Source organism: Scyliorhinus torazame, chromosome 28 (assembly GCF_047496885.1).
Source record: "Scyliorhinus torazame isolate Kashiwa2021f chromosome 28, sScyTor2.1, whole genome shotgun sequence".
Lineage (NCBI taxonomy): Eukaryota > Metazoa > Chordata > Chondrichthyes > Carcharhiniformes > Scyliorhinidae > Scyliorhinus > Scyliorhinus torazame.
This window is the reverse complement of record NC_092734.1, coordinates 30014344-30026674: the sequence shown is the minus strand read 5'-3', so window position 1 is coordinate 30026674 and position 12331 is coordinate 30014344. Positions and strand designations below refer to the sequence as shown.

Genomic DNA, 12331 nt, shown 5'->3' with positions numbered 1-12331 from the left:
CAGGATACAGGGTAAGCCATTTAGAACTGAGATGAGGAAAAAATTCCTTCACTCAAAGCGGTAGTGAATCTGCGGAATTCTCTGTCACAGAAAGCTGTGGAGGCCTATCACTGAATGTATTCAAGAAAGCGATCGATAATTTTCTGAGATTTCTGTGGCACTAGAACGAGGAGCAGGAGTCAGCAATTCAGGCTTTAGGCCTGCGCCGCCTTTCAATACGGTCATGGCTGATCTCACCCTGGCCTCGTCGCCAGCTTCCTGCCCGCTCCTCATAACCCTTCATCCCGCTGCTAATTAAAAACCAATCTGTCTCCTCCTTAAATTAGTTTGGTGTTCAGGCGCCCACTGGGGTAGAGAACTTCACAGATTCACAACCCTTTTAGAGAAGTATTTTCTCCTCAATTCTGTTTTAAATTGGGCGCTGATGCACGATCAATTGCACAGAGACAAGAGTTGAAGACAACTGAGGCTTTATTACTCTAAAATGTGTGGCCTCCTACAGCAGCTGGCGAAATGGCTGCTGTATAGGGAGCACACATATTTATACTCCGCCTACTGGATGGAGCCAGCCGGCAGGGACTACCACTGTACCTGTAGTACAGGGTCTTACCACACATCTTCTAATATGTACAACAGTGGTGATTACCACAGTCGCCCCTTGGCCCAACGGTCTCTCGTTCTGGAATGTCCAACAAGGGGAGACATCCACTTCACGTCCACCCTGTCAATCCCCTTGAGCATCTTATAAAGCTCAATTAAACCTCCTCTAATCCTTCTAAACAAAGGGAATGGGGAGAAAGCAGGAGTATGGTTTTGGGATAGAGGATCAACCATGATCATACTGGATGGCAGAACAGGCTCGAAGGGCCGAATGGCCGACTCCTGCTCCTAGCTTCTATGTTTAAAAGAAAGGGTGGACTAGTTATCTGATAGAATTGAACTAAAACGTTTCTTTGATATACCCACAAAAGCAATAATGAAGTTCTGGCATATGTTGGTAGAATACTTGCCCATATGGGGAGGTGGTGGTGTAGTGGTACTGTCGCTGGACTAGTAATCCAGAGACCCAGGGTAATGCCCTGGGGATCCGGGTTCGAACCCCACCACTGCAGATGGTGAAATTTGAATTTAATAAAAATCTGGAATTAAAGTAGGCGGACCATGAAACTATTGCCGAGTGTCGTAAAACCCACCTGGTTCACGAGTGTCCTTCAGTGAAGTAAATCTGCCGTCCTTCCCTGGTGTGGCTTACACGTGACTCCAGACCCACAGCAATGTGGTTGACTCTTAACTTCCCCCTCAAGGGCAATTAGGGATGGGCAATAAATGCGGGCACAGCCTGCGACGGCCACGTCCCTTGAACGAATTTTAAATACAAACGATTTTAATCAACCCAATTTATCACAAAAAATGTTGATATCTTATTTCCAGGTCACTCATGCTCAATGACAACTATCTCCTGGAGCCATTGTGGTTTTTATGTAATAAATGTTGTGGAGACCTCCATTCTGACTGTTGGTATTGACAGATAACTAATCGATTGGCCTGCTTGCTACTGCTCACTGAGTCACTTCAGCGGCAGGACAAATATTTTCGTTCTACGTTGTGGAATTTTTTTGTAAACGAAGAATCGGCGCAACCGCGCCGAGCCGCCCCGACGCTGGCGCGCAATCCTCCGAAGTGCGGAGAATCGGCCTGTGGGGTGGGGAACAGCGCTCCTTCACCGGGGGGGGGGGGCCTCCGATGGGGTCTGGCCCGTGATCGGGGCCCACCGATCGGCGGGCCGGCCTCTCTCTCCCCCCCCCACCCCGGGGCCTACTTTCTTCCGCTTCTGGCCCCAGAACCCCCGCGCCATGTTGCGACGGGGCCGGAGCGTTGAAGAAGTCCCCCACGGGTTGGCGCGGCCCAACTGCGCACGCGCGGTTTGGCACGGCCCCCACTTGGCGCCGGAAAGGGAGGCTGGAGCAGCGTGAAGCCCTCCAGCGCTGTGGTGGTCCCCTGTGGGGGCCTGAATTGGTTGTCCCCGTGCCCGTTTCACGCCATCGTGAAATGCGACGGCATTCACAACGGCGCGAACACACAGTCTCCATTTTGGAGAATCGCGCCCAGAATTTCCTTTTCATGTTAAATAGCGTTAAAGTGCCAAACTCAGGTGTTCGGTTGTTTTCAATATTTGTGAAAGCATCGATGTCTGATGATGACATTTTAGTTACAAAATCTCAATGTTTCTTCCTTCCAAACAAAAAGGTGTCGGGAATTTTGTTGCTCAGTGAACCAGCAGTGTTGCCGAATAAGGATGTTCATTATATCGTGTTCTGCTGAGCTGCCCAGCCAGGTCTCAGATATCCTTAGGCAGCTCCATCCCGGTATGTTAGCCCTTTGTTCGCCAAAAAACGAAGGAAAATACTGGGCGGGATTCTCTGTCCGCACCCGCCCGGTGACGGGCAATTCCCAGCCGAGGCCAACGGACCTTTACATGGTCCGCGTCCCGCCCGTGGCGATCTTGCGACGGGCGGGGCGGACAAATCCAGCCCACTGTGGATGCTGGAGTCTGAAACAAGGAGCTAGAAGGTCCAGGCGTGGCAGCATCTGTAGGGAGAGAGAAAGCTCTCTCAGACGCGACAGATCTGTATGCTGACAGATCCGCCGAGATTTTCCAGCATTCTCTGCGTCTGCTTCCTTTTCCAATGTCATGGGACAGCATTTAAAGGAGAAGATGGGTCTCAGTATTGGTTTGTAGAGTCTTAGACCAGAGAGACAGAAGCGTGGAACCGAGGAAGCGACTGGACTGGAACGGCGTAACAGTAACGTGAGGCTCGGGGCTTTGAGGGTGGAATTCCAAACCGGCCGAACTTTCAGCGGGTGTAGTTGTGAGAGCAGCGTTCTGAAGGAGTTCTACTTTTTGGAGGCTGGCATCTAAGTTATATTCTTAAGAGGCACCCATGCAGAACAGGGTGAACATGACTTAAAAGGAAGTGTTAAAATCTTTTGTGGTATCCTGGCATCGTGTTTTCATGTCTCCTGCAAATTGTAAATGTTGCTCTCCAACGTATTCAGGATAATTATGCGACTCATAGTGATCTCATAGAAAGCGAGACATTTAACCGACAAACCCATTACTGAAACAAGCTGCAACAAATTAAATGGGAAAGCAAGTTTAAGAAACGCTCTTTCTGTTCGAAATACTTGCTCATTGTAAGCTGGAATAAAATGGACCAGTGATAGGCAACAAGGGCCAGTGAGTGACCCTCCGTCATCTCAGGGCGCCACAAGAGGCGCTGGAATGTGGCGACTAGGGGCTTTTCACAGTAACTTCATTTGAAGCCTCCTTGTGACAATAAGCGATTTTCATTTTCAAGATTGAAATTGGGCTTGTTCACAAGCCATGACCCCCATGAATAGGATTGAAAATATTTAATACACACCGAATATGGCGAAACGAGTAGAGGTTAAGCATCTCTTATCCAAAATTCCGGAAAATCGAGAAATTCCAAAATCCACACTTGACTCTCAATGTTCCGCACACGCGCAGTTCCCAACAAGCATTGCACATGCGCAGTTCTCAATGTTCCGCACACGCGCAGTTCCCAACAAGCATTGCACATGCGCAGTTCTCAATGTTCCGCGCACGCGCAGTTCCCAACAAGCATTGCACATGCGCAGTTCTCAATGTTCCGCGCACGCGCAGTTCCCAACAAGCATTGCACATGCGCAGTTCTCAATGTTCCGCACACATGCAGTTCCCAACAAGCATTGCACATGCGCAGTTCTCAATGTTCCGCACACACGCAGTTCCCAACAAGCATTGCACATGCGCAGTTCTCAATGTTCCGCACACGCGCAGTTCCCAACAAGCATTGCACATGCGCAGTTCTCAATGTTCTGCACACGCGCAGTTCCCAACAAGCATTGCACATGCGCAGTTCCCAATGTTCCGCATCTGCGCAGTACATTCCAAAATTCGAAAAATTCCCATATCCGATACACACTCGGCCCCAAGCATTTTGGATAAGGGATTTTCAACCTGTAATAGAAAATGCTTAATTATTTATATAATAATGGAACTGTCAAATTCAAATGGTAACAACAAAATAAATATTCACACTTTGATTGGATGTAGAGGGAGTGCTCAGCTCAATGTTGTGAGCAGTCAGCTCGCACCTCACTTCACTCGCCCCTTGCTCTACGTGCAAATCACTTCAGACATGCCGGTAGGGAAAAAACTTTGAGGCTGGAAATCAGCGGAATGTGGCGACTGCGCATGGGCAACGATCAACCAAGGGTCTCGTCGGGCCACACTCAGGACCCAGTTGGGCTGCATGTGGCCCCAGGGCCGGAGGTTGCCCATCGCTGAGAGACTGGTCAAATCTGGTCCAGGTTTGGACATAAATCTGATATAAAATGTGGTGATACATCCAATGGATTTACCCGTGACACATTTGTTTCACCTTTGAATAGCATCAGGATAAAGGGGCTTGTCGCGCCCGACTTGATGTCGGGACAAGGCTGTTGAATCTTACGAGGGGCCTCTCGTGAGATTCCCGCCCCTCCCAATGTCTCATGAAATTCAGCAACAAAGAACAAAGAAATGTACAGCACAGGAACAGGCCCTTCGGCCCTCCAAGCCCGTGCCGACCATGCTGCCCTTCTGCACAATCTTCTGCACAAAATCGCACGAGACGTCGTGATCTGGATCTTGCCGTCGCTGGACAAAATTCAGTTCCGCATATTTATATATGTGTGTGCCGAATTCTCCCGACGCCCGTAAACTGATGGCCTCACTGGGACACCTCGCCGGGCCACCGTACAGTACATGTGCACACAAACATGGACCAGGCCTAAAGGCACCTGGGAGTCCCCCGGGCCTTTGGAGATCCCTGGGTGGTTGCGGACACGGCAGAGTAGGATCCTCTCACTCCTGTTGGCACTTGGGCACTGCTGGATTGGCACTCAACCCTCCAATGTAACCCCAGATCCCCTCCCACAACTCACCTGTTGGGGGTCCTCGAGCCCCCCCCCCCACACTCTACCTCATGCAGGCTGGGCACCCCAGCACCAACACAGGCAAAATGCCACTTGGGAACCACCGGCACCCATACCAGCTCAAAAGTGCCACCTAGCACTGCCAGGGTACCAGTGCACCCAGGTGACATCATGCAGTGCCAGGGTGCTACCCTGCCCCGAGGTGTCATTTGGGAGACCTCTCCAAGTGCCAATCCACCTGGTCTCCCCAGCAAAGCTGATAGATCCCAGGGCCTGGTTAGTCCAGGCATAGACATAGTTAAGTGTGCCTATCTGTCGTTTGCATCCTCTGCCTACGGGGATCCCACGGGGGGGTGGGGGGGGATTGCTGTCAGCGGGACAGGAAGATCGAACCGGCGGGAATGATTGGAAACTTTCAGCCAATGGATTTCTAGATGGTGCTAGAAAAACACATTTTCTATATTTAGCGTGAAATGAATTCCCTGATTGGAATCATGTGTTTGCAATTATCTCAATCACCGGCTTAAGATGAGAAACATACGTGGTTGAAATTGTAACGTGTGAGCTTATGGAAATCTTTAATAAGTGAACCAAGGAGTTTCACTTGTGACGTTGTGGTAGATTGTTGCTATAATCAACAGTCAATCTATCGTTGCTAAGTTGGCCCTGGTACCTTTTTTTTTGCTTTGCATTTTATATTAATCCTGGAACCTAGATGGCTAATTGTGATTGAAGTAAAAATTGGCGTTCTGCGGGGGGGGGAAAAGCACCACTGTGAGAGACCTACATCTTACCTCATCGTCTTCGGGGGAGAAGGTGGCGTAGCGGTATTGTCGCTGGGCTAGCAATCTAGAAACCTAGGGGTAATGCTCTGGGGACCCCGGTTCGATTCCTCACCATGGCGGATGATGAATGATAAGGAAGGTGAATGATGACCAGAGCAAGAGTTTGCAATTGCTGTCGTTTTCAGTGTCTGTCCCATGTAATACCAATAATAATGGGCGTCACGGTGGTACAGTGGTTAGCACTGCTGCCTCACAGCACCAGGGTTCAATTCCGGCCTTGGGTCTCCGTCTGTGTGGTGTTTGTGCGCTCTATACCCGTGTCTGCGTGGGTTTCCACCGGGTGCTCCGGTTTCCTCCCACAGTCCAAAGATGTGCAGGTTAGGTGGATTGGCCGTGATAAAATTGCCCCTTAGTGTCCAGGGATGTGCAGGTTCGGTTATGGGGGAGGGGGGTGGATGGAGTGGAGGGGCTTACCTAGGTAGGATTCAGAGTTGGTGCAGACTCGATGGACCGAATGGCCTCCTTCTGCACTGCAGGGATTCAATGATATTCTGGGGTCCACATATGTCACTCGTGGAGTAAGATTTCATGTGCGCTACTGTTAGCATTGATGCCGGGTCACAATCAGAGGTTACATATCTTAGTTTTCCAGCTTTTTGGAAGTATTAGCTTCCCTTAAAGCATTGGATGTGACTGTGCAACAATCACCCTAAATTGCAATCGTCCTGGATTTTTCAAGATATCTAGAATGTTGTTCTTTATTTTTAAAATGGTGTCGGATTAACTTGATGTCAGAAGAAACTTTCGGAATCTAGACCAAATATCACCTTTGTGCTTCCTTCGTACAGGTGGCAGCAATGGCTGGAATTTATGAGATCCTCAATCAGCTGGGGTTCCTTGAGTTCGAAAACCCTGAGAAGACGCCACTTTCGAGACTCTGTTACCGCTGGCTGCAGCAAAGCACGAACACGCTTCCTTTCCGAGGAGAGTTTGTTTAATTTGTAATTGTTCCGTTAGATGCCAGAGGACTAATGCTTTGCCAGTGGTTGCACAGATTTGACCTTCCTAAGTCTTTGGAACAGTCTGTTAATTCTGCTAGAATGTACATAAAACGCACAGAAAAAAGAAAGTAGCGGCAAATGGACAAACATTCGAATCAAAGTAAGTGGGATGGCTGTAGAGAGAGACAGTAGGATCAGTTTTGGATTGCTCAAACAAAGGACTAGCACAGGTGTAATGTGCCGAATGGCCTTCTGTACTGTGAACACACCATGACATCGTGCGAAAGGACCAAGTTGTTATCGAGTACTTTTAAATACACGTGCCATGTAATTTATCAGAAGAGCCCCTTCAACCAAAAAAAAGAACAAGACTTAGTCACGCTACAGTGCTTTGAAAGCTTGCAATAATCCATTTAATAACCAATTCCAACTTTAGTGAGACATCAGCATTAGGCACCTCATTGCCTTCACAGATCTCTGGAGAGGGGGCATGCCGTATTGACTGGCACTTTTGAGGCTTCCCGTGCCCGATGGCCACCACGGGGGCTAGGGTATTTTATCGACCCTGTTAATCACATTTTGCTTTGATGCTTTAAATTTCCATTGCAATTTGCTTTTGTTTCGATGCAATCTCCCTTCAAGGGACTGCTCCCTTGACATGTCCCTTAGTTTGCTTAATTTAGTTGAATTGTTTCAACCTGAAATAGTATCGCATCACAGAAATGAGCATTGCTACAAAATGTTACGCCGGTGAAATATGGGGAGCAGATATTCAACAGTACGTGCATGGAATGTATAGTACACAGTAGCGAGCCATTGAATAGGAAACTAGCCAGTGTGCCATTAGAACCTTTCGCTCACTTTGATTATTTCTTCAAGGCTCACTGTCGCAAATCCTCTGTCTCTTTATTGGTCAGAGTCGCTGTTGCGAATCTACTGTCGAGCACATGTTACGTTAATGTTAAGTCAAAACACATTCCACCATTTCATGTGGTCTTTTGGCATTTTTGGTTCTTGCACGTCATATCAAACACGAAGGTACCTCTGTTGTGCACCAAATGTGCTCCATTAAATTTCTGTTACAATATCCTGGGTCCGTTTGGCACAAGAAACGACTGAAGTCGAACGCGTTGGTTAAAGCTTTCTGTTTAAATTCCAGATGCACTATCTGCCTTTCCAATTAACTTGGCCGAGCTGCAGGCTGTTTTTTTTTTGGTATGTGCGACACAGTTTTGTGCTCTTGTTTCTCTTAACTGCGAGAGTGTTATCACAAACAATGTAAAGTTGATGTCTTCTGTGCCTTTCTAAGCGGAAATAGACTGTTAAAGCAGTCGCAGTTTGGGGCTTGAGCTAGTTAGATATTTTAGTCAAAATATTTTCAACAATTAGCAAATATTTTTATAATTATTATAACAGGACTTTGGAAACACTGCATGGAATAGATATGGCGGTCCCTTTCAAACTAAAAGGACTGTCCACCTGATTCTCCTCATTGAGGACAAAATCTTGTTGAATCAGGCAGTTAATGAAGGTTTTATTGACGCTGAAAAGTATTTGTAAATAAAGGGAATTGTTTGTCTTTTTTACTTTTAGAGAATTTATGTATTTAAAACCTTGCATCACGAATAACCTTAACGAGGGGGAGTTTGTTCGTCTGCAAAATCTACCTTCTTTGACTTTTAATTATCGTCACCGTCCTTGCAGTTGTTTTCTGACGAGCTCACGGTAGACAATGGCGTTTTCTTGACCTGCAGAGAATTAGCATTCAAAAGGCAACTTACTTGAACTGTGTACGGAACCACGACGAGTGTCAAAATCTGGCACCGAGAGTCATGCGCATGGTTTGTGCTGTGTTAATGGTCCACGGTGTTCCCAGGTTCGGAATGTGTGTCCACGTATCTGCTGTTGCAAGTTGTCTTTCCTGGAGTTGGTGCTACTCAGGCACAGTCTTCAGTGAAAGAAACCAAGAATGGCTGTTCACAGCATATAAAGGACCACTAACGACTGTGGGGCTGTGGTTTTCACGGACATTTCTCAGTGGATGCGGAGGTTTGACTGCTGCGTTCCAGTCGGAGAGGGACACGTGTTGGATGAGGAATTAAATGGAGGCTCAGGTGCACCACTGGGGAATAGGAAGGTGTCAGGGACAGGGGAAGGGAACATCTGGGCTGAATATATACATTCATTGTAGACAACCCAAAAACTCACCCTTAATGCCAGGCTAGGTGATGGGATTTGGCAGATTGGAGAATTTGTCACAAAGACCTAACCCTAACCCAATGAATGTTCAGGCAACCTGACGCCAAATCTAGCAAAGGGAACGTTGTCCTTCACTTTTCTTTCTCTTTTGTTTTCTTAATGCCTGCTTACCTTTTATACCAGAGGCAGTGATGGGCACATTTTTACTTGATGGCCTGGGATTTCTAACCGAAACCATAGACCACTTAATGACAGCACTGTTTATCAAACGGGGTTCAGGAATAACATCATGGCTACCTTTGTAAATGTGTTTCCTGAAGAGCATCGTAATCACTGTATTACATCGGAGGGGTAGAGAATGCAATGTTCTGATCCGCTCCGATCACCTAGATTAATAGGCAAGGCTGCCGGTTATTTTGATTTGTCGCAATATTCTGTGCTCCAAAACGTGTGTGCACATTTGTTTTCCCCCGCGTTCCACACCTCGTGGAGCACAAGGCAGAATTTTATCTGTTTCCATGGCGACCCTTTTCCCGGAACAGCTCGCTAGTCCATCGCCAGGGGCTTATAACTTGAAGGACCCCATTCCGCAAAGCGTGACTAAACCAGGAGTCTCTCCCGCTCTTACCGCCAGCCATTGGCGAGTTTGGAAGGATTTTGCAGGTTTAGTGCCCAAAAAACACTCGCCCTGTTTGGCCGCGTTACCAACGCACCTTCCTCGGCCGTCAAATCCTGGGGTGGGACTCAAACCCGAGCTTCTGGCTCAGAGACCGGGACCCACTGCCCTACAAGACCAACTAGAAATTGGGTGTTTCCAATCAAAATTATCCATGAACCCATAAGCCCACAATAGCAAAAGATCTGCTTGAGGCTATTTTGCATCTCGTCATCACCAGCCTTTCCCATGTGAATGGTGCACAGGTTAAAATCCAGTCGTCATTATTTTACCGAAGCGTACAATTGAATCCTTGCAATCCTAAAAATTGGAGAACCAATCAACAGAGAGCCCATTTGACTCACTCAGGTGCCTCATGTCTTTTAGTCATCTATTAGCTGGTCCTCAAATAAAAAGCAACATGGTAGCCAGCCCAGTGTTGTGCCACATGAGACTAGGAGCCCATTGTTTCTCTGAATAGTGTAGACCGGCAGGACGTTCACCTCATTAGATGCGGAAGTGAGATCCTTGGACAACAGAAAACAAATAAATCCAGTTCGATGTTTAGAACTAGATCTGCCTCAGTGCCTGTATCAACCTATCTCCTAGTAGTCCGGGAAGAGGTTGTGAAGATAATTTGGTGATGGGGAAAGATTCATTTTACCGACAGGAAGGAAGTGCCTCAATCACATTTGTCCCTGTTAACTTTAACCTGTAAGGGAGTTGACCCAGAAACTTGTTTTTAGATTGTTTTAAAATGTAAGATAAATTCAGTGATATTTTGATCCTGTTAGAAAGTCTTCACAGACATGCGTGTTAGCCAGAGATTGGGCTAGAGCGGGATAAACCTAGTTCACAGTTAACGTTTCGAATGCGTATGACTCTTCTCCTGAGCTGATATCTCTGAAGAGAGTTGTGCAGATGAGCCACATGGATTCAAATCGTTAACTCCCCTCTCCGCAGGTGTTGCTTTACCTGCTGCGTTTTTCCATCACTTTCCGGTTTTACATTCTCTCTTGGTGATGTAAACGCTTCCACTTGAAGAGCTCACCTGATCTCCTGGCCAATATTTATCCCTTTGTCTGTGTTACCAAAACAGGATAATCTCATTGCTGCTGGTGAGACCTTACTATGCACAAACGAGCGATCACAATGTTAAAATTTTTTTTTTGAAGTACCCAATTCATTTTCTTTCACCATTATAGGGCTAATTTAGCGTGTCCAATCCACCTACCCTGCACATCTTTTTGGGTTGAATAGTGACGGTGCTTCAAAAGTACTTAATTGGCTGCACAGTGGTTCGCACAGCTGCCTGACAGCACCAGGGACCGGGGTTCGGTTGTCTGTGCGGAGTCTGCACGTTCTCCCTGTGTCTATATGGGTTTCCTCCGGGTGCTCCGGTTTCCTCCCACAGCCCAAAGATGTGCAGATTAGGTGGATTGGCCACGCTAAATTGCCCCTCAGTATCTGAAGAAGTGCTGGTTAGATGGGTTGGTCATGCTAAATTGCCCCTTATTATCCAAAGATGTGCAGGTTGGGTTACAGGGATAGGGCAGGGTCGATGAGGGAGTCAACCTGGATTGAGTGCTCTTTCGGAGGGTCGGTGCAGACACGATGGGCTGAATGACCTTCTTCTGCACTGTAGGGATTCTATGAAAGCACTTTCTGACGTTCTGAGATCATGAAAGGCAATTTTATGCGCAAGTTCTTTGTTTTATTTGTATTCAGTAAGGCTGTGTGAGGAGGCAGCTTGATTGAATTCATCCATTTCTATTTAATGAGACTGTTTCATATTTGTATAGATCCAATTCTGCTTAATTACAGGCCTGCCATGGTAAAAATGAAACACATTTAAGTTTCATTTAGATTCACATGTAGCTTATCACTCGCTTGATGGCTATGACAAATGGCCTAAACATGAGATTGTGCCTTATGCTTGTTTAATAGTCCGAAAATAAAAGTAATACATCAGAAAATAAGTGCTAAGATCACGATTTATTCGATTATGAAAAGTATTTTCTAATGACTGCCTAGTTTCCCGATTCGTATTTCGAAAAGAAATGTAAATTACTTTCTCGATTAACTTTTACAGTGTGTAGATTACTTTTTTTGCCTCATTTTAATGACGTGTTTTTTTTTTACTTATGCAAACTTACGCTGTGCAAAATTAGACAAATCTGTGAATTCTATTTTTCAAAGGAGGAAGGAAGAGAACTTTTACACAAAAGCGTTGGATATTATCCCAAAGTAATTCAGCGTCGGGTCCAAATGGCAGTCTGCTCCTGGGGTACTATTTAGTAGCTTTGCTGTTAACTATTGTACACCGTTTTTATTTTTGCAGAGAGCAAATTTGGAATGTTCCAAATTTTTTTTGAAGTACTGTACGTGCTTGCTGTGGACTGCAATATACATTTCACATTGCTTAGTTTTGTGGGAGAGGAGAGTAAATTATTAAATGTTTTGCACCAAACCTTTTTGACTTTGTTTCCTCTGTTCAACGACAAAAAAATCTTTGTGTCTGTGCAAGATGTGAAATCATGGTTTGCCACAATAAGCGATCAATCACCGGGCGTTTGCATTGCTGGCGAATGTGTACATTTTATTCCTTCAAAAAATTTTTTTTAGAGTCCCCAATTTATTTTTTCCAATTAAGGGGCAATTTAGCGTGGCCAAGCCACCTACCCTCCACATCTTTGTTTTTTTTTAGA

The 12331-nt window shown here is 46.3% G+C and overlaps 1 protein-coding gene across 3 annotated transcripts in view; it reads left to right on the top strand.

Annotated features, from left to right (window-relative positions):
• LOC140403639 (paladin-like) overlaps positions 1–12093 on the top strand; it is a 238406-nt gene extending 226313 nt beyond the window's left edge. For all 3 annotated transcript variants that reach the window (XM_072491788.1, XM_072491786.1, XM_072491787.1), the window contains one exon: positions 6617–12093. In XM_072491788.1, coding sequence (XP_072347889.1) covers positions 6617–6766 — 150 coding nt within the window. In that variant the 3' untranslated portion in view covers positions 6767–12093. The remainder of the gene's footprint in view (positions 1–6616) is intronic.
• The last annotated feature ends 238 nt before the right edge of the window (positions 12094–12331 follow it).